This window comes from Apiospora phragmitis (assembly GCF_038363925.1).
Source record: "Apiospora phragmitis strain CBS 135458 chromosome Unknown utg000005l:1.0-4161743.0:1.0-4166827.0, whole genome shotgun sequence".
Lineage (NCBI taxonomy): Eukaryota > Fungi > Ascomycota > Sordariomycetes > Amphisphaeriales > Apiosporaceae > Apiospora > Apiospora phragmitis.
Window position 1 is genome coordinate 1,425,592 of NW_027117403.1, and position 20,699 is coordinate 1,446,290.

Sequence of the window (20,699 nt, forward strand, 5' to 3'; positions counted from 1 at the left end):
CTCACCGGCCGGCATCCGCACAAGTACACTGGCTTCTATACAAAGTACAAGTGAGAGGGAGAAGAGGGGAGAATCAGAGTTGCCCAGACCATCTAGGTTGGTTGCTCTGGTCCCCTCGCTGAGCCATTCTATCTAAAAGCATCCAGCCGATTAGGCCATACCATCCGTCGACCTTTGGAACGCCTTTCTCCTGTACACGGAAGGAGAAACCCGACCTTTCAGTCTCGTCGTCTAAAAGAAATCATGTTGCAAACAGTCATGCCGCGTGCCTCGTAACTATAGGATGATAGCAAACTTCATCCGGCGCCGTCGACCCCTCAAGGGAGGGAGGAGATCATCTATCCGTGACCAGTTCATCTCATACACACAATATCAAAGCCAAGTGATCTCTGAAAGATCTACAACCAGTAACTCCGCTGCCAATGCAAACCATATCATCGTCCATCTTAGGGAGTCGCATAGAGCCGTTCGCGAGTGGGGTATATCCGCAGAAAAATGAATCGAGCACACGAAGGGAAATGGAGAGGGAAAAAGAAATCAGAAGGTGGTAGTAGGGTCATCGAGCATGATGGCACCGTTCGATAGGCGGGCGTCCTGCATTTGTTGCAGGCTTGACAGGTTGTCCTGGAGCTGTCGCATTTGTTCCATCAGAGCCTCTGTCTGGCGCTCCTGGGCGTCGAGCTTAGCTTTCAGGTCCTGGTTTTCGACGTGGAGTTTCTTGACTTCGACTCGGAGATCCTCGTCATCGGCCTTTCGCTTCTCGCCAACTACAACGTGCTCGGCGGCTTCCATCGTAGCGATGCTTTCGTGGTCGTCGGCCGTATCGCCCGAAAATGCGCCGTTGGTGTGAACGCGACGGAGATGTTCGTTAAGGTTCTCCAGCCGCGAGAAGCCTTTTCCGCTGTAGCGTTTGCAATTCGGGTGTGGGCAGTTCAGTGGGTTCTTCGGGCCGCCGTGTTTGTTGTGGACTTCGCGCTCGTGTCGCAAGAGGCCCCCTGAGTACGGCAAACCAGGAAGCTTCTCGCATCCCTCAACAGCGCATTTGTAAGGGCGATCATGTTTGTCCATATGCTTGCTGTTGGTCAAATTAGTATAACCGCCACTGCGAAGCTTACATACATGTGCGGAACTTACCTCCACTCGCACTTGCGCCCGAACTCCTTCACATCCTCGGTGCAGTCCTGAAAGCTGCAGACGTATTTGCCGTTCACGTTCTTAACAGCTTCGCGATCGGGCTTCGGGATCGCCTTGGTTCGTTGAGCGGCAGGAGTGTCAGCCGGCTGGGCGGAATCACTCTTGGGCCCTGGCAGTTCAAGTTGCGATGAAGTGGCGGGTGGTGACCCGAAAGGGTGGTGCGTCGGGCTGTCGGTCGACAGAGGCAATCCGGAGACATCGTCTTCGAAAGCAGAGCCGATGCCGTCATTGCCAGAGAGATCAGATATGTTCGGGTACGAGCTGCCGAGGTGGAAGTCGCGGGGCTCGTAGCCTACAACACTCATTTTGAATCGGTACTGTTTCAGTCGCTGATTGTACGGTCGGTTGGTACTAAAGACCTGCATAAACTCGAGCCGAGCTTTCTCGCTATCGCGCACCCTGTCGTTGAGCGTGTAAAGCCGATGGGGACGAGGGTCGTTCGGGTCGTTCAAGATCGTGTGGGTCGTGTACCGGATTCCCTTCGTACGCAGGGCTTCGTGTAGGGCATAACGATGGTTCTCTACGTCTTGACGGCCTGAAACATCACGCCGAAAACAGTCAGCACGCAGCCTAATATATGAGGACTGTACAACGAGATATAGAAGGTAATGGGTTATTCGGGTTGCGTTGGAGTCCCAGCGGCGGCCAAATGCGAATGCGATCGGCCAGGACGGGAAAAAAGGCAGCAGCATGCACCATGGATCGACTAATGCAGGAGAGAACGACGCGCGAGCCACAACCAACCACATGCAACGATTTGGGCTGCGCCACAACTCCTGGGCTGAGGCTGGGGCTGCCGGGCATTGTCTGTGTGCATCACCCATATTTAGAAACAACCAGTGTGGCTCATCTTGCCCATGGCGTCTCCAACCAGGCAGCCCTCGAGGCGGCCTGGTTGCATCAGAAAATGAAAAAACATAACTTACCAGGTTCATCTGTAGCAGGCCATACTTTCATGCCGTAAGTCCAGTTACTATCTCTGGGAACGAATTGCTCGGAAGGCCCTGCTTTATATCAACATCTGTCAGTACATAATGTGCACACCAGTGAATAGTATCACTGCCTGGTGGCGGAGTAACATGACTGTTTTTTCTAGGCAGAATGACTCACATGGGGTGCCTCGAGGGCCAATCGCTTGAGGCTGGGGACTGTTCAAACCCTCTAGAATGCCAAGAGGGGTGCCTGGTACTGTGATGCCATTACCTGGGACGGTCTGTGGCGGTGATGGGATCCCTCCACAGATGTTGTACGGGTAGTTGGGGAAGCCTAGGTCCACGGTTAGGTGGGAAGTATCGCCCGTTGGATCGATCGCATTACGATAGTACTCCAGTGCGTAATCTTGAGCGTCCGCTGAGAGTTCGTTGTATGCGGACATGCCTTCGCCGTTATGGTTCCAAAACGATTGCTCAGGCGCCATGTCTGGTACCATGTCGCCATGAAAGTAGGGTGACGGAGGATAGTTCTCCATCGTGGGCTTGGAATAGTCCACTTGAAGAAGCGCTGTATCCAAGGAGGCGTCTACCAGAGGCAGAGAGAAGGTGAGCTATGGCTTGAGGCCGTGTTACCACCAAAGTCCAACCTATTATCCAAAAGATATGTGGAAGTGGAACAATTGATAGCCAAAAATGCTTTGATGGGCGTATTGGTTAGGCTTTCTCTCCTCTTGCGTAAAGCCCAGGGGAGAATATGTGGAATGTAAGTGGTATGGCCGAATACTCAAGTCTCTGTTTTGAGGCGACCGACCAAGAGTTCACAGCAGGTGTTATCGCAACTGAAGCACCAATGTACTGCTTTGTTCATCTGACAACCAGTCAACAGTCGAATTCCTTACATAAATGGCATCGAGAAAAGACAGGCTGCCTCGAATCGATTCGGAGACCTCAGATCACTTGTTGAGTTTCACCTCGAGCCTTCCTGCCTCAGACCAAAGCTCCTCGGGTCCTCTCTGCGGTGGGAATTCGTCGATGTCTTTTGGAAGTATCCAGCTCCCACGCTTTCTCGAGTCCATGTAAACCAAAGCTCAACTCGAGGCGCTATGGTCTTCCAGAAACACCTTGGAGCGACATATGGGATGTTTCCGTATCTGGGAAACAAACGCAGCAACTGCAATGTCATCAGAACCAGTTCAAAGGCCTGCCAACATTGATAATGGACGTTTTGGCCTCGGGCTCCCCTTGGAAAGGCCAATCCTCGTGTGTTCATACTGTCTTTGGCACTACCTTTTCCAAAGGAGAATCCAAAGCAGTCTGCCTGCAAAACGCAAGGCTTATGCGCACTGAAAGGGCCAAGCCTGGCCATTTGCACCACTGATAACACAAGCAATGGATTGTTGCTGATCACCGGTTCTTGTCTGAGATTTTAGTACCTCCAGAGTGGTTGAGCCTGGAATGAGTGGTCGCTGTTTGGTAGTGAGTGGTTCTTGTGATCCATCCTGGACTGAATGCTCCGAATCCAGCTTCTCATTATGCAATGTCGTCTGAATCCCGTAGATGATTCGACTCATAGCAAGTCTCGAATGCCTAGTGGTTGATGGCGGTTTTCGATAAAGGGAGTCTCATTATGTAAACTCCGTTTCGTCTACCTCTTGGATGCGAAAGCATAGCCTCCGTAAATCACCACCTTGACGGCGCAGCATTTATTCGATCCGCAACAAGTCGACTCCTGAACTCACTAATTTGGCGGGTATACTAGAGAATGACTAGAAAATAAGGAAGGTATAGTCTAATTCGAAGCGGCCAGAGTGGAAGCTGGTGATTTCAAATGAAGCAAGCCATCCAGGCTAGGTAATTGAAGTGTATATAGACAGGAAACGACACTAAGACAACGACAATGATGCTCAATGGCATGTTTGAAAAGGAAGGGTTCGTCAATGATGACAACCTTTCTCGACAATTCTTACCGTCTTTTAGGTGTTTGGGGGGGGGAAGCAGCGGTAGAATTTCACCCGATTCTTGTGTCGCGCCAGGCACCAAGGCGTGCATGGTCAAAAAGGTGCCTGTCATATCAGGCTCTCATCTCGGCCTGCTCTTTACAACAACACACGATTCGAACTTGAACAATTTCAACATGAACACCACACATACACAGCGGTCAACGTCATTCGCAGGCTTAGAAATAATCCTTGGCTCAGAGCTCTTTAAGCTGAGCCGCGTATTTGATCAAGCCAACCAAGTATGTACTCAATCAGTGTAGCGTCCCAGCACCTTCCATTGGTTGTGACATGGAGATATTTATTTATACCTATATAGATATATTATTTCAGCAATGGTTTCGGTATATATATGTGCTTGTGACACGACGCAGCGCTTGTCCTGGCTAGCGCATATCGCAAACCTCATTGAGCCTTGTTCTCTAAAATAGTTCCGAAAGCGGTTTCTTTATGACAAAGTACCCTTTGTTGCCATGTTAATGCTCCTTCTTGATTCCATCTCTGTCCCAGGTAGTAAACGCTTTACTCTTAGGCAAATACTGGCTACCTAATGTCTGTATATTTATGAGCAACGCCAGTTTCTGTTCTTGTTGCTTACAGTCCTCTATATGAATTGACACTCCGCGCCTCGACACCAAACACAGATATGAGCAGAGACTGGACTAATTCAACATGGATCGAGGTCACTTGAATAAACTTTATTCGATTCTTCATGACCTGACGATCGGAAGATATCCCATAACCGATGACCTCCCTCTACTGCTTAACCTGCATCAGTCCCGATTCGCCTTGGCCGAGGATGACAGGCCCATGGTCTATTTCCACCCTACTATTATTCAAGTTCCCCATGTAAAGGATTATACATCAGCAACAAAAGACCCAGAGGTCAACATTTTCGAGCATGCCAGAGAGGACATGCAGCGAAAATGGCGTGTTCTTCGCAAGACATATCGCTCGACATCTGAACAGCCAGTGTTTGGTACAGACAGAGACGGTCTGTACCGGTTTCTTCTTCTTTATCCATGCGCATCGCATCGATTTTAAGAATCGTCCATATCAAAAAACGGTCTATACGGTCAGCATCTGGGACCGAGAGGTGAGTGTGCCCCACCGGAAGACTGTCTCTTTTTCGAATAAAGTGAAGCCTTGCTAAATAATATCTGTTTTGCTTGATGAAAATGGGATGAGCTCATTTGGCACGATGTCTACCCCGAGGGCCGCAAGGAACGCCGCAATGCTATACACCAGTTCTGGACCCGAGCAACTACCAACTTCCTGCCCGACCACCTTCACTCCAGCGAGCAGGGTAGCAACACCATCGACACCAGGCAACCTGAGAGAATTCGCTATAAGACGGTCTACCACGAGTGGAATCCTTCACCTGCTTACCTACCCCCGCCGCCCCGCGACACCATCTTCTTCGTCCTGGCCACCGCCATGTTTCACATCAACGAGGCGACCTACGACGACCAAGTCGTCATGTCCAAAACGTGGGAGTATGTCGCGGGACACAGGACAGAGCTCATCCCTCGTCTCGTCTTCTGCGGCTTGACAATCTGTCTTGAATCCGGGTTCGTGCCGGAGGATGACATAGAGCGTCAGAGCCAATTCCTCCGGAAGTTCGGAGTCTCCAAAAGGCTCGTATGGCTCAGGGAGGGATTGCAGTCCTGCATCGGTGATGCAGATTGGCCGCCCGAGTTTTTGGACGCTTTAAGACTATGATCACGCAAGGACATTCACTCGAGGAGACAAGACCCTCGACTCCCACTCCTTTCCCCTTTCGCTAGGTGCAAGCAACGGTTAGACGACATAGAAGGATGTATGGGGAATCTCGTTTCGTGACGAGCTGGAAAGGAAACAGAAGGTGTGTTTTATTGTATAATTTACGTCTCACCACTTTTTGCCTTGACGGGCTACCTAAGACCCTAAATGGACCCCTAACTTCAATTATCGAGACAGCAACACATAAGTTTTGGCATCGTACGGGCTGTCTCAAAAGTACTTCGTTATTTGGGTTGGCACATCCCATGGATAAGTGGTCTGATGTTTGATAACTCGAATTTATTGATGTGGATGTCAACTCTAACTGCTAGCTCCTCATATCGATCGATTGCTAGAAACAGGTAGAAAACTAGATAGCTCCATGGCAACAGAAACAGGCAAAACATGAACACACAAGCACGCACACTAAGCCCAGCCAGTAGCCGTACATACCGATGCAAGGCAACTAGCTACTTACCTAACGAACCGCCTTTCTAGGCGCACGCTTCTTGCCCTTGGTTGATGGGGCCGAGGTCGCCGTCTTTTGAACCTTCGTGGGTGGTGGGGCCGTATCCATATCGATGTCGCCGTCGTCGTCGTCGGGACGAGTCCGCTTCTCGGCGGTCGAGCCACTTGGTAGGCCCGGCTCCGTGGCGTTGCCCGTTGGCTCCGTGGCGTTGCTCGTTGTCTCCGGGGCGTTACCCGTTGTCTTCGAGGCGCCCCATTTCTTCTTATTCGGCGGTTTGCTAGTTGTCACCGGGGCATTGCCCTTTTTCTCCGCTCGAAGAGCCCGGGTGAGCCGGTCCCGCAAGTCCGTGATGACCGCGGTGGTCTCCGTCGGGGCCGGGCGCTTCTGCGACGGCGGCACCTTCTTCGTCAGGCTGAAGGCCGTCGGGTCGGAGCTGACACTGCGGGCGGCTTTGTCTTTCTCATCGAAGGCGAGGTTAGTGTCCTCGTTGACGAGGGCGACGGTGATTCGGCCGTGGTAGCCGATGGTGCGCATGAGGATGAGGGCCACGAGGCCCGCCAGCTCGCCCTGGAACTGGTAGGCGTTGAATTACTCGCGCGCCGGCCGCCACATGGCTGCGTTGTCGTACTTCTGGGGCCCGCTGGGCAGGTACTGGTCGGCGATGCGCTTGATCAGCAGGCGTTTGATGTAGGCCGACACCAGGCCGCACGAGTAGCTGTCGCGCTGCTGCGGGACCCAAAACGTGCGCTCCGGCCGCGGGGCGAACGTCACGCCGAGGGCGCCGAGGACACCGTGCATGCGCTGGTGTACGAACCTGACGGTGTCGGGGTCGTGCAGGGGGTCGAGGACGCCGTTGTGCAGCACGTGGTTGTAGGTGTCGTTCTCACCGCGCTGCATATGGATGAGACTGCTCCCCCAGTGGCCCCCGGTATTCCAGTTGAACACGGTGTATTCATGCGAAAGGAAGCCGCCGAAGAGCTTCTGCGTTGTGGCAGGGTTGCTGAGGATCCTATTCATATCCTGAATCCACGACAGGCGGCGGCCGCGCCTGAACAGCTGAATGAACTCGGTCTCGCCGGGCAAGGGGTAGTTGATTCTGCCCTCAGCCTCGGGCGGCAGAAAGTCGAGCCAGTGCTTCGTGGGGGCCGCGATGGGAGGACGCCAAGAGCTGACCCCGATGGCTGTGCTGAAGGTTGTTCAGCCCCTGGATAAGCCCCATCAGCGTGAGGTCCACTACGGCGATGTTGTTGCCATCGCTGAGGCCTACCTTATCTGGACCAGGCTCACCGCTGTCTAACGTATCTGGGCCAAGCTTGGTCAGGGTGTCAATTATTGACCCGCGGAAGTCGAATGTCTGGTCGCTGAAGACCCGCGCGTGTCGGATGCTGTTGGGGAGCATCTTCTCCCGCGAGCTTATCTCGTCAAAGTCGGGCGTTCCTTCTGCAGGTTCGGCCATGGCTGAAAAAGCGGCCACAATGCTGACCGCCCGTCCTTTCCCATGCATTTGGGGCGACTTTGACTTTTGAACGGAGGCGCCTTTCGTCCGGGGACCCAAAACTGAAGGCCTCGAAGAAGACTTATTCGCCCCTTCCCTTATTTTGTTGACGAAGTATATATTATTGAACAGAGTTCACCTCTTTAAAAGATGTCGGAGGATGGAAAGTAACTGATAGCGTGGCCAATGATAATCTTAGGGGATGTCAGGCTGTTGTTGAGCTGATGATTCGGAAAAAGTTGGAGTAAAAGGGGCGTACGGTGCCGCCTTTTATAGAGGAGTTTGGGTGTATGCAATTTGCCTATATTCCAAACATTGAAGAAAGTATGAACGAACAATGCCATCGTTCAAGAAATGCTATGGTAGTGGCGTATTCAAGGATACCTACACAATCATTTGTTCTCGCACGTTACCCGTAGATGCACAAAGAACACAACAGCAACAAAGACAAAGGCAATAGACAACAGAATGGGTGAATAATGAATGAGTTTAATTACTTGTTACTCGGATTCCTGGTACAGTGCTCGGGAATTGCACCTATCTTTTTATTGGTGAGACTTTGGGGACTTCATGTAAGTACCTTCGTGCGGCACATCAGGGGCTTCGTCACCCACGCGTACGTCTTCTGGCTCCTCCAGTCAATGCTCTCCTCGCAGAACTCCAAGTCGAAAGCAACCAGCCGCTTGGCCAATATCTACCTCATCTCTTTACCACGCCATATCCTAACTTATGCAGTTCGGGGTGTAGAGTGATGGAATGGAGTGCAACGCATGCAACATAGTAGTTCGGCCAAAGTCGTAACGATACTCTCTACCGAAACATATGTCCACAGTCTGTTCAATATAGTCATTTGGGGATCTGGTACAATATCTGCTCGAACGGAACTGGACAAACTGAAGTGAAGGCTTCGGTGTCGCTTGACATGGTATCTCGTCAGGAACAGACCTCGGTCAGAGAAAGCTGCGTACAGGCATCTCACAGAGCCCCCGCAAGCTCCGTCCCGTCCAAACCGGAGCCGTGTCGTGAATAGTGTGCGGCCAAGCCATCATCAAGTGACTCCATATCCCATTTGCTGATGTCCACAACGACACAGGCTACACGGCACGGTACATGAATAACAGTACTGTACACATCTCAAGATTGGTAGTTTCGTATGCTCCGTCCATTGCGATGCTTGGTGCCTCGCGCCCCTCGGCATCAGGGGAAATGCACATCCCCAAATCCTGTAAAAATTGATTTCTTCGTACCAAGTCATTCCATCTTAAAGCGCGTGGTGCGTTTTTTCAGCTCTTGGCTTTCCCAGAATTGTTGAAGCAAGCTTGGGGGTGGAAACGCCGCTGAATGGAGGAGAAGCTCAAGGCCCATCTTCCGGCGATGGTGGCGAATTGAAGGGCATGGCACCTTTGACTTCATGTACGATCCTGGAGTAGTCGGATATGAACTAACCTTGGCCTCAAGTGCTGACGTGAAAAGACCAACCACCACAATTGAAAAAGACGCAAGCGAGAGCCGGAAAATGGGGACTTTTTAGTGAGTCTAGAACCACCCCGCCAAGTCCGCCTGCCCGCCAAAAAGTTGGTGGAGCTAAAGTAGCTTGAGTAGGTAGGTACGGCGGCACCCACCAAAATGCCTCTTAGACGGTTCGATATCGGTTTCGTAAGTACTAAGCAATTTTCAGATCATATCCAGTTCTCTCATTCACCATTCTCCCTTTGCAATTACGTCCTTCTCTTCGCCTCATCCTTCACTCGATATTCGTTAGCAACTGCCCTTGGCTGCATACTGGACCACTGTGACACTCACTCACAGTCGTTAGAACTGATAGCGCCACTGGCAGCGCCTGAAAAGACTAGAAGCACGCACTTCCATTGCTTCGTAGTCAAAGTATGGCTTCCCCTCACTTGGGGCCAGATGATGATGGCACCAAACACCCTCACGAGACTCGTACCAACCCAAACTCTCTGGCGGACCCCGAAGCTGGCGAGGATGCTGGCCGTCTGGAGTACAGTGTCGAACGGGTCGAAAAGGTGTACCGGAAGATCGATCGCCGCATTATTCCAGGTGAGTCCCCAACTCGACAAAACGAATGCGTGGGCTCTTGTAGCTGAGATGAATGACAGCATTCTGGATTCTCTATTTCCTGTGCTCCGCCATTCGTTCCAACATCGGCCTGGCGCAGACGATGAATGCCAATGTCGGCCATGATCTCAAGACGGTGCTCCACCTCTCCCCCAAGGACCTTTCGCTTGCTCTCGCCCTCTTCTACGTCGCATATGTCATATTTGATTGTCCGTCCAACCTGGTCATGAGCAGACTTAGTCCTAGAGTCTGGATGGCCCGTATAGTCTTCGCCGTGGGCGTTATTGGAATGTGCTTCACCGCCGTGAAAGCTGCGTGGAGCTTAAAGTAAGTCCGGAATGCCCTACTTCCCCCTGATCCTTGCGCTATGCTCACGTGTCCTAGATTGCTGCGTTTCCTACTTGGTGTTGTGATTGCGGGCATGTGGCCAGGCATGTCCTATTACTTGACGCTGTTTTACCCACCGTCCCGTACTGGAAAGCGGATCGGAATGTATTTCACTGCAGCTCAGGTTTCGGCCGCGGTGGTCGGACTTGTCTCGGCTGGTTTCCAGCTCATGGATGGGCGCAACGGTCTATTTGGATATCAGTGGATGTTCCTGATCTACGGTATCCTTGCTGTTGCCCTGGGCTTTGGCCTACTTTGGTGGCTACCAGATCGCCCTCTGCCACCAGGAGAGACCCGTAAGCACAAGGGACTTGCGAAACTGCTTCCTCCAACCCCCGAGGTCCTTAAAGGCCAGGATACTCTTATTCATTACGAGGATCTCAAGCGAGTCTATCATCCTAGGCCTTGGGCCCTCAAGGACTTGGCTTATGTCTTGATTGACTGGAGGCTCTGGCCGCTGACAATGATGTACTTCGGTGTTGTTGGGGTTGGGATCGGCACCCAGCTCTACGGTACCGTCATCATTTCCGGTATCAACCCGAACTTCACCGGGGTCCAGCTCAGCTTGCTGTTTGCTCCTATCTGGATCATGGATTTGATTGCCATCCTACTTGTTACTCCCATCTCCGACCGATTCCATCGTCTGCGTCCTGTTTTCTTCTCGGTCGCTACCTGCATTCAGATTGCTGGCCTGTTGACGGTCACTTTTGCCCCCCAGTCAAACCCATGGGCCCGCTACGGAGGGCTCCTCATGGTGGGCTTCGGACTCGGCCCCACTGTCCCTATCTGCATGACTTGGACCAATGAGATCTTCCAGCAGCGTCACGGTGAAGTCGGCGTGGCTGCGGCGTCGGCACTGGTCTCTGGGCTGGGCAATCTGGGAAGTGTTACCACTACCTACGCACTGTACACCGGATGGCCCGAGGATGCCCGCCCGGGTCCTCGTCAGTACCGCAACAGCAACCTGGTCATGATAGGCATTCTGTGTGTGAGCATTCTCAGCAGTGCCGTTATGTACTTCGCCGTTAAGATCGTCGGCAACAAGCCCAGCCGTCGAATCAATAACGACGGAGAAGACAGTTTTGTCGATGGCGCCGCCAAGCGGGAGCAACAGCAGCGCGGGTTCGGCCGCCTGCCCTGGAGTAAGAAGACCTAGTTCGGAGCGCACGAACAGCCACCCTGGCTGTGGTGCGGTCTTCGATCTTCAACAATCAGTCCCCCTCTTGCACCACATGACAGCATTGCATCCTGATGATTCTTTCCTACATCGTCAGGCCAAGAAAGCAGGCAGCTCAACCTGCCATCACTTTACCATCTAAATTTTTTTTATCTTATTTCATTCTTACGGCTTTATAGAGACGTCATCTATAAACTTCACACCATCAAGCGTTTGGGTACGCTTTTCATCCGGGGATCGGCATTGGATACTGCTGATCCTTGATAGCGACAGTGCCGCTACGCCATCGCTGGGAACGGCGTTTTTGGACTTGGGCGGACGGGGCAGGGCGAAAATGCTAGAACGCTATCGCCTACCTGCCCCGTCCTTATGGGCGGATATACTTGGTATATTATACGAAAAAAGGAGGATGGGTTTGGGCGAGGTTTGGTTTTGATTTTGATTTTCCCGCTATTTGATACCCCATTTGTGTTTGAATGCGCTGTCATTCGAGGTTGTTTCTTCACGAACGGAGAACTCGACCGGCGACAGTGCTATTACGCCATCGCCTGGGACGGCGTGTTGCGGCCGAGGCGGGACCGGCGACAATGCTGTTGCGCTATCACTCGGTTATGATTTTCAATCTTCCCGCCTCATGGGTCAGCTTTCACACGTTCTTTATTTTTTCTCTCTGCTGAAGAAATAACTTTCTCTTTCGACTTCTGGATAATACACAGAACATACGCTACATGAGACACGTCGGCCCTTGTCATGGCATGGGTCGCACAGTCCTCGTAGGATTCTACACTGAATACACCTTGCCAATACTCCGCATGGCCCCTAAACTTGCCGCTAGACTTGAGACCCTTACTTTTCGTATCTCAAACAGGCAGCATTGCCGAACCAACCAATGATCCGGTCGGTCAATCCACATTCCCTGTATATGAATCGTGACTCCGAGCTTGTGTGATATCCGGTGCGTAACATCTCTATTATATACTCACCAGCTATCAAATTACCTGATGTCCTGTCACTGACTATCCCACTATCAACCCGATACTGACATAAGTTTGTATGAATGAACATCTTTTGGCCCTAGTCTACTGGATGGTATTTCAAATGATACATTGGTGACCCTTAGTATGGACATGGGCTTCGGGGCGGTCCCCTACGAGACCGCCAACACATGTATAAGATCCAGGAAGCCCGAGTGTCGCTACTCGAAGACTTAATCCGGGAAAGAATGCCAGGTTCTGGATAGCATAACATTGTCTACTTGATTTTGAACCATTGATGCCAGAAATAGTACAGCAGATCAGAGGTCGAACTATGGAGCTCCGTCCACCCTCCTTCGTTTCTCGCCCGAGGGGATGCCGGTGATGTGGGAGGCGTTCGGCGAATTATCCCGCTTCCAGCAGCGAGCTATCAAATGCCCCCTTTTCTGGGCCGCCCCCGGGTGACGGCAGCTGCAAGTCTGAACCAACTTGGCCGGCCGGGCTGCTGGCGCAAGCAGCGATCCAGGACCTAGCGGACAAATGGGGCCAAACTTTTCTGCTATGTCTCTACTACTACATACGATACGGAAAGATGCATGGTATTATGCTACATTGGATGTATCCCTAGCGATGAATCCGCTCGGGAGGGCGGATTGAACCTCAGCTCTGATGAAGCTGAATCCAGTGCCTTTGCCTTATCAAACCTTGGGCCAAAGGCGACTCGATCCTACCTAACGCTTTGGTACTCGTTTTACCATTGAGCTGAGAGTCATGTCATGAGTCCCAGCGGGAATACCAGTCGGAAGTATTCAAACTATCTCGAATTACCGAACGCAGGAGGAGAGCTTATATCAGATGTTCTGCAACCAAGCCTCCCCCGCATTTCCATTGATAAACCACGAGACTGGGAAAAAACGCTTTTCCATTTATTACGCGATGGATTGTCGTTTCTTTGACATATGCCACGTGGGCGTGGCCTGAAACTCTCGAGGATGGGTGTGCGGTCCCGTCCGCAACGCACTGGGCCATGAATGGGATGATGGTTGCGGGACGTCACAGCTCGCATCGTGTGCCGCCGACACTTGACCAAGTAAGGGAATAGTTTCAACGGCATGTGTGTTGTAAGCGCCCAAACGGTCCGAACTTTGTGTATCGGATACGGAATCGGCATTTTCGATAGACCATGGATCGGTGATTGCTACTGCCCCTTCGCCGCGATGGCAGTATGCATACTTCAAGGAACATTGATCGCGCAAACAGATTACTGCCTAACCAGGGCGGATTTGAGTTTACCATGATAAAGCGACTCTACTCATATGTTGTTACAATTAGGTACTGCATCCTCCTACCTTCTACACGAGCACAGGGGTCGTTTTTCCCCCTCAATTCCTTTTGATTCTTCCGTGGTCTTTTATGTGGCGAAAGTCCACTCCGAGTCAATGGCACCAGTTGACCGATCCATGGAAGCAACAATTGAATGAGATGCTATCCCCAGGTCCTTTCGAGATCTACAGACGACAGACCGAGTTTGCCTCTGATTTACAGGCCATGTGATGCCGTCGCCGACAGTCGGGGCCGTGCCGCCTCCGCCAGGCGTCACGCCCAATCTCCAACGTTCGCCCGACGCAGGCTGGACGACGATCCTCGTGGGCAGCACTGTCTGTGTCGCAGTGGTCTTCTTTGCCTTTCTGCTGCGCTGCTATGCCAAGTACGCAATGAGACAGAAGTACACGATTGAAGACTGTATGCTTACTTGTCATCCTTTCGCTCTCTTGCTTTCTTGCCGCCCTCCTTGGGAATGGCTCATTACTCACCCGATAATGTGCCTACCTACCCCCCCGTCTTGTTCGACCACGTCCAGTCGCCCCAGAGAATCTTTCTAATAACCACTCTCAGGGTCTTGCACTATTTCTTGGGTACGTAGCTGCTCAATCCAGTAGTACTAAATAGGCTGACGGGCCCATGAGATTTTGATAACGGTTTACAATTCCGTCGGGTACAAGAGTTAGTTGCACCCTAAAGGAACAGTCTACCTATTAAAACTGATGGGACGATTAATTGACCAAGTATGTGTCGCAGTGATCAAGCACGGGTGGGGATTTCATGCCTGGGACCTGTCCACTCACGACTATTCCCAATTATGAAGGTACAGTAGCTGTGTGCCTCCTATTCGTTCCACCACTGTCTTCTTCCCCCTTTCTCACTCACCCGTCGAAATCCTTCAAAACGCCCAAAAGAGGTTTGACTTGTGGGCTGTATCTGACAAGTGGCTCCAGTGGCTTTACATCCAGTCTCTCCTCTACGGACCGACGGTATTCTCCACCAAGGCGACGCTGCTTTTCTTGACATCGCGCGTCTGCTCGGTCCAGAGAACCGTCTCGAAGGGCATCCATTTCTTCATATACTTTCTCTTCATTAGTTACATACCCTTACAGGTCATCAAGACCATCATCTGCTTGCCCGTCGGGGCGTATTGGGACCCCGAGCTCCGCGACGATCCGGCGAAGGATGTGAAGTGTCTCAACCAAGGCGACATCTTCGTGGCGGACACTTGCGCCGCTGTCGTCACCGACACGGCCATCACCGTCATCCCCATCGCGCTGGTCTGGACTATGCGCATGCCTCTCCATAGGAAGGTCAGGGCCGGTGGAGTGGTGGTGGCGGTGACTGCGTACAGATTGCCCCTCTTGTACAGACTTGAGCGCTCGAGAGACGTGCCTGCTGGGTTCGTCGACATCGGCTTGCTCTGGTAAGTCCTCGGTTATGTATATCTCCAGCGTTCCCGAACCAGCTCTTTGATTGCTGGAGTCATGTGCTTTCTTTCCTGCTGACGTCGGATCTAGTTCGTTGGAACAGACGATCGGCTTCGTCTGCGCGTGTCTACCAATTCTTAACCTCCTCAAGTTCAGGTGCACGAGTCCCCGGCGGTCTCGGTTGATGGCGAATATCCCGCGTACCTTCCGCCACCGAGGCAAGCACTCTGATGGCCGCAGTTTCACCAAGAAACCCCCGTCAAGCTTTGTCGGTCGATATATGGGAAACGCAGCAGCGCATGGCGTCGACCCACGCCGCACTGGCGGCGCAGAGTCCGAAGGCGCCTTTCTGACACGCGAGACACGACGGACGATACGGGATGGCAGCTTGAAACAATCTCCTCCGACGGACGAAGAGACGGCTGGCCACCCGCTTCGGGCTCCGCCCAAAGAGAGCGGGACAAGCAGATTCCTGCCGGACAGAACGGTTCGGATTGCAGACTGGAGATTCTAACAGTAGTAACACACTATCGAAACCAGAGGCTCTCCTTGTAAGAGACATGATATGAGCGGAGGTAAAGCCCTTCAATCCGAGCTGGTCCCTGGGTTGAATCTTCAGGATTCCCCGTGGATTCGCGATGAACGGAGCAAGATTTTCCTCGAATAAAATCGCTCTTGTCGTAGCAGCTATATATAAAACAGTATGGGACCTTTTAGCGTGACGACTGCGATTTCGCAACCGCATTTACTGAGCTCGAAATCTGTGCTGCATGCATCACCATATATGTAGCCTATCTCAACGTGGCTTCGGAGAACAAGAACTTTTGTCCTCATCACTGATGGGTATCTTATACCTTCTGCTATATTGTCACAAAATTCGCTTTGAGACCGACAGCGGTGCACCTTGTTAGGCGCCAATCAAGGCGTGGGCTATGGAACAGCCAAGAACCTGCTTCTGCCTTCAGCTGATTACCAGGTCGTCATCGGCCTTCGAGATACTCCTCGGCGGACATTACCTAAGGGGGACGGCCACTTCGACACAACTGGATGTCACGGACGAAGGAGTCCATCAAGGCAGCGGCTGACCACGTGTTCAAGGCCAACGTGCTCGGAGCCCTGGGTGTCACCAAGGCGTTCCTGTCGCTGATGCGGGCAGAGTTCTAGGCGAAGATGCTGTATATCCTTGGTAATTGCATACGCGAAGTGCGGAGCCTGTTGGAACGTACCCGTTTGCGGGTGGATGGCCGCCCTCCCATAGACTAGGCATTGCCAATATCAGAGGACTGACTAAGCTTATTAATAGTGACCTTTATATGTGGCGCCTCACATACCGCAACGCTCATTAGCTAGATATGTTGTGGCAGTTCGGTGTGCCAAGCTGCGTTGGGCATATTTCTCTGAGTTGGGATACTGTCTCGATGGGGAAGGTGGCTTTCTATGCTGGATGCACCGCAAGTGCAGACTTCAGACTCGCAGGATCTTGAAATGAGGAGAATAGATCCATCTACACACCATAAGCACAAGGACCAGTCAAATCAGATCCACCGTTCCGGTCCCAGGGAGCCGGCTCGTCGGGAGCTACTTTAAACCTTGAGACATACAGCAACATCATCATGGTTTTCCGAGATCGTCGTACGCAGCCATGCATTAGTGCTGACGTTCTGGTGTTGCCGGCATAAATCCCATGTCCGACGCTGCTGACTAACCCGTGCAGCCGCGCAGTTGGGGGAGCACCCCTGTCCATCCGGGCAAACGCATCCATCTGCCTGCATGACGGAGTACTCCATCATTTCCCAATCCCTACATCCAACTGTGGCAATCACACACCTGGCGTTCAGCGCTCCCCTCCCCCCCGGCGAGCCTGTTCGTCGTGAACAAAACCACCACCACCACCACACACACACACACACACACACACACAAGCACACGCACTCTATCGCGTACGATGCCCCATCTGGCTGCCGACAAAGAAGAAGAAGAAGAGGGTAGTAGCAAGCCACTACCACCTTCTTCTTCCGAGCCCGAGGCGGGCGGCCAGGCCAGGCTGGTTACCCCGCGCGACCCTGAGGACTGGGAGCGCCTGAAGCCCATCCTCAAGGAGCTGTACCTGAACCAAGGCCTCACCCTCAAGGCTCTGGTGCAGGAGATGAAAGATGTTCACCACGTCAAAGCCACGTAAACCTATACCCGTTCTCTCGTTTCTATCGTTATATAATCCAATAGTGGACCTTACAACTAGTCGGAATATATCCATGTACTAACTTGTGACCAACCAGCATACGTCAATACAACCACCGTTTCGCCAAGTGGGGTTGGCGGAAGTACAAGAAGAAGAGACAAGGCAGCGTTGCGGCACAGTCGACGGTGTCGCAGGATGAAAGCTATCAAGGCGACGTCTCCAGTGTGGGGAGTCCCGAGACTCCATCTGAGGTCACTTCGATCGTCGCTTCGCCCGCGCCACCCACCAAGCTCTTCATACACGAATCCGACTTCGGTAAGTAAAGATGAAAGCCCCAAAGACCATGTGTGCCCTGTAACGACGCAAGCGTGTATCTTTACTTGCCCATCCTCCCCGCATCGCGTTGGTCGGTCGCTCGGCGGCCCAAAGTCGCAGCTGCTAACCGAGATCTGTTTTTCTTTTTCCATCGTAAAGCGGCTCGGGTGAGCCGAGGACTCAACTCATATCGCAACTACATCCGAGGCTGGGCAGCGACGGACCCGCGGTGGCTGAAGCCGACCCGGTACCAGAGCATCGAGGTGGACCGCAAGCGCATACCCTTCGAAGACCAGCTGCTCGTGGCGCGGCATTATGTCCGTTCGGAAGACTATGTGAACGCCGGGCAGCTGCTCCGCGTGGCCTTCTTGAGCATCGAGCCGCTCGTCAACGACCAACACATCTCCGGGGCCTGGGACCTCTTCATCATCGCCCCGCTCGTGATATGCGAGATGGGCCGCGATACGGACATCGTCATGAAACTATATACTAAGTAAGTCAGCTGCTGCATCCATATCTTACCCCCTATGATGAAATGCGACCAACGAAGCGCAAGAAGATCATGTATGTATGCTAATGGAACTTCTCCCATGGCGAAAAGTTATCTCTACCAACAAATGCTACTCAAGCGGGGCAAACAGCACCCCCTGACCTCGATGGCACTCAGCCTCCGCGCCGCCGCGCTCGAGGGCCACGCGCGCGTCTTCGACTTCATCTCGCAGCTGTGCGCGCTGCTGTACGACACGTTCCGGGACCTGCGCGGGCTGTGCGCGTCAACGCTGTACAGCCGGTGGCACTTTGCGCGCCTGACGGACGACACCGAGGCCAAGGCGCAGATGGCCGACAGCTGGCAGCAGCTGGCCAAGCACGCCGAGGCCGAGTTCGGCGCCATCAACATCATGGTGCTCAACTTCCAGTCGATGGCGCTGCAGGGCACGACGCGCGGGCTCACCGTCTTCGGCGACGAGGCCGTCCGCGGGCTCGAGCGCATCGCGGCTGTGTCCAGGCAGCAGTGGCGCCAGTCCCGGAACCGCAGCGCTGATCCGTGGCAGGGGGCCCTCCAGGTCAGCGTGTACCGGCTCGCGCAGTACATGATGGCCAAGTACTGGGCTACCAACAGCAACAGCAACAGCAGCAGCCCCAGCCACAACCGGGACAGGGACAGGGACAGGGACAGGGACAGGGGCAGGAGCACCAGAACGGCAGCAACCGGGACAGCAGCAACGATCACGCGCGCGCGCGCCTGGTGCAGTACTGCCAGGACATGGTCTTCCTCGAGCCCGACGTGACGCCCGACGCGCAGTGGGGCAAGTACGGCGCCTTCGCCGAGGAGATGCTGCGCGAGGCCGGCCTCGAGCGGGAGGCCCAGGCCGTGGCGCGCTGGCGGCAGCAGCGCGAGATCGACCCGGCGGTCCGGGCGATGCTGGAGGGGGAGGAGGCCGAGCGCGCGGGGACACGGAGTGGTGGTCCAGCTCGGCGGACGACAAGATGGTGGTGGGGGAGTCGGATTCCGAAGACTGAAAGAAAAAGAAGAAACGAAAAAGTGAAAGCGGTGGGCGGCCGTGATTTGAGAGAGGAGAGAGTGTGTGTGCGGAAGGTTATGTAACTCCAATTTGAAAAGAGGGTACTGGCTACTTTTCTGCTGAGGGCGTTCATTAGGCAGGGTCCATATGAATTACGAGCTGGGAAAACAGTCAGAGTCTACAGGATCACTCCCCCAAAGTTAGGTAACAAATAAGAGCGAGCGAGGATGCGTTTATCCCAAGATCTGCATCAATCACTTCACTTTACCTCTGCTTTTAGAAAAGATACCCTAAGCAAGCACATGAAACCCCTATATGACTACCCCTTTTCCTGACTTACACACGAGAGTTTGCCTATAGTACTGCCAAGGTTTCTGACTTGGAACTCTCATACTCCCGACCAATAGGCAGTCACTCTCCAAAGCTTAGCGGGCCCCGGGACCCGGCTGCTTAGGTTTGTAGTCGCCGAGCATACTTACTGTACTGGATTTTCTCCAATTCTCGTCGCCAGCCCTACAACTCTCGCTCGTCACCTACCTGCTATATCTCCTTCGCCCTATACTTACCTACGGGAGCCACGACTGCCCCTTGTCAGACTTCTGACCCTGTCGCTGTCGCCTTCACAAGCTGCGATTAGCGCCAACAACCTCCACCGAATCAAAGTCTTCGTGGCTCAGTTGGTTAGAGCGTTGGTCTCATATCTCCTCCGATATGATCCGACTAGACGTTGGGATATCCAAAGGTCGTGAGTTCGAGTCTCACCGAGGACAAGATCGTATCTTTTGCCCGCCATGGCGAAACCTGATTTCTTTTTGCAGCTTTTTTGCTCACATGTGGAGGTGGGGGGAAGGGAAGCATGGCGGTTAAAAACTGGAGTGCGTGTTCTGGTATCTGAGAGATTCTGCTAGCAGTAGTGGAAAGTAGGATATACTTCAAAATAATTAATGATGCATCAATCAGCGAAATACGAAGATTAGCAAAACTACAAAAAAGAACAATTGTCTTGTATGCTGTGTGAGGGAATCGAACCCCCGCCTCTAGCTTGGAAGGCTAGAATTCTACCACTGAACTAACACAGCTAGTCGGTTGCCCCAGCAGTCTCAGGCTGATGACAAATCTTCTGTTATTAGAATATAACTCATCACATCTGAAAGAAAAAGGAGAAACTGGATTGATCCGTACATTATGTCTCGTCACTACCTTTTCCCGTTATACATTCTAGTCATGCTCAATAAATCGCCACGCTTACATTCGAGACTTGAAACGCCCCGATGTTGAGAGTTTTCAGGCGATTTACTTTCAATTTGTACTTCGTCCAAATGAATTGATCTGTCTTCGGCACGCTTGCTCAAGTCACTTCATACGTTGATCATGGCTTATCGCCTTTTCACCACGGTCTGATCGGGCACGTAGCCAGGTCAAGACATCCTGAACAAGCTACCCAAGATCGGGAAAAGCAATCTC

General features: G+C 52.7%; 10 protein-coding genes across 10 annotated transcripts; 5 read left to right on the plus strand and 5 right to left on the minus strand.

Moving 5' to 3' along the window:
• Positions 1-537: 537 nt before the first annotated feature.
• PG994_004473 (transcriptional regulator CBF1) lies at positions 538-1,499 on the minus strand (the record flags this gene model as incomplete). Its single annotated transcript, XM_066855882.1, has 2 exons — positions 538-1,075; positions 1,135-1,499. 2 exons carry the CDS (start codon positions 1,497-1,499, stop codon positions 538-540), a joined length of 903 nt encoding a protein of 300 aa, XP_066718049.1.
• A 521-nt stretch (positions 1,500-2,020) lies between these two features.
• PG994_004474 (uncharacterized protein) lies at positions 2,021-2,662 on the minus strand (the record flags this gene model as incomplete). The annotated part of the gene is made up of 2 exons (XM_066855883.1): positions 2,021-2,085; positions 2,305-2,662. The coding sequence occupies 2 exons, from the start codon at positions 2,660-2,662 to the stop codon at positions 2,021-2,023; spliced, it is 423 nt and encodes a 140-aa protein (XP_066718050.1).
• Positions 2,663-4,795: 2,133 nt separating this feature from the next.
• PG994_004475 (uncharacterized protein) lies at positions 4,796-5,845 on the plus strand (the record flags this gene model as incomplete). The annotated part of the gene is made up of 3 exons (XM_066855884.1): positions 4,796-5,121; positions 5,204-5,219; positions 5,312-5,845. 3 exons carry the CDS (start codon positions 4,796-4,798, stop codon positions 5,843-5,845), a joined length of 876 nt encoding a protein of 291 aa, XP_066718051.1.
• A 517-nt stretch (positions 5,846-6,362) lies between these two features.
• PG994_004476 (uncharacterized protein) lies at positions 6,363-6,887 on the minus strand (the record flags this gene model as incomplete). The annotated part of the gene is made up of 1 exon (XM_066855885.1): positions 6,363-6,887. One exon carries the CDS (start codon positions 6,885-6,887, stop codon positions 6,363-6,365), a length of 525 nt encoding a protein of 174 aa, XP_066718052.1.
• Positions 6,888-6,941: 54 nt separating this feature from the next.
• Positions 6,942-7,370, minus strand: PG994_004477 (uncharacterized protein; the record flags this gene model as incomplete). The annotated part of the gene is made up of 1 exon (XM_066855886.1): positions 6,942-7,370. One exon carries the CDS (start codon positions 7,368-7,370, stop codon positions 6,942-6,944), a length of 429 nt encoding a protein of 142 aa, XP_066718053.1.
• Positions 7,371-7,455: 85 nt separating this feature from the next.
• PG994_004478 (uncharacterized protein) lies at positions 7,456-7,809 on the minus strand (the record flags this gene model as incomplete). Its single annotated transcript, XM_066855887.1, has 1 exon — positions 7,456-7,809. One exon carries the CDS (start codon positions 7,807-7,809, stop codon positions 7,456-7,458), a length of 354 nt encoding a protein of 117 aa, XP_066718054.1.
• Positions 7,810-9,734: 1,925 nt separating this feature from the next.
• On the plus strand, positions 9,735-11,470 carry PG994_004479 (uncharacterized protein; the record flags this gene model as incomplete). Its single annotated transcript, XM_066855888.1, has 3 exons — positions 9,735-9,909; positions 9,969-10,254; positions 10,312-11,470. 3 exons carry the CDS (start codon positions 9,735-9,737, stop codon positions 11,468-11,470), a joined length of 1,620 nt encoding a protein of 539 aa, XP_066718055.1.
• A 95-nt stretch (positions 11,471-11,565) lies between these two features.
• PG994_004480 (uncharacterized protein) lies at positions 11,566-12,106 on the plus strand (the record flags this gene model as incomplete). Its single annotated transcript, XM_066855889.1, has 2 exons — positions 11,566-11,583; positions 11,759-12,106. 2 exons carry the CDS (start codon positions 11,566-11,568, stop codon positions 12,104-12,106), a joined length of 366 nt encoding a protein of 121 aa, XP_066718056.1.
• A 1,912-nt stretch (positions 12,107-14,018) lies between these two features.
• Positions 14,019-15,732, plus strand: PG994_004481 (uncharacterized protein; the record flags this gene model as incomplete). The annotated part of the gene is made up of 3 exons (XM_066855890.1): positions 14,019-14,173; positions 14,621-15,214; positions 15,309-15,732. The coding sequence occupies 3 exons, from the start codon at positions 14,019-14,021 to the stop codon at positions 15,730-15,732; spliced, it is 1,173 nt and encodes a 390-aa protein (XP_066718057.1).
• A 1,431-nt stretch (positions 15,733-17,163) lies between these two features.
• On the plus strand, positions 17,164-19,318 carry PG994_004482 (uncharacterized protein; the record flags this gene model as incomplete). The annotated part of the gene is made up of 5 exons (XM_066855891.1): positions 17,164-17,393; positions 17,495-17,712; positions 17,920-18,205; positions 18,272-18,776; positions 18,833-19,318. 5 exons carry the CDS (start codon positions 17,164-17,166, stop codon positions 19,316-19,318), a joined length of 1,725 nt encoding a protein of 574 aa, XP_066718058.1.
• Positions 19,319-20,699: the final 1,381 nt, after the last annotated feature.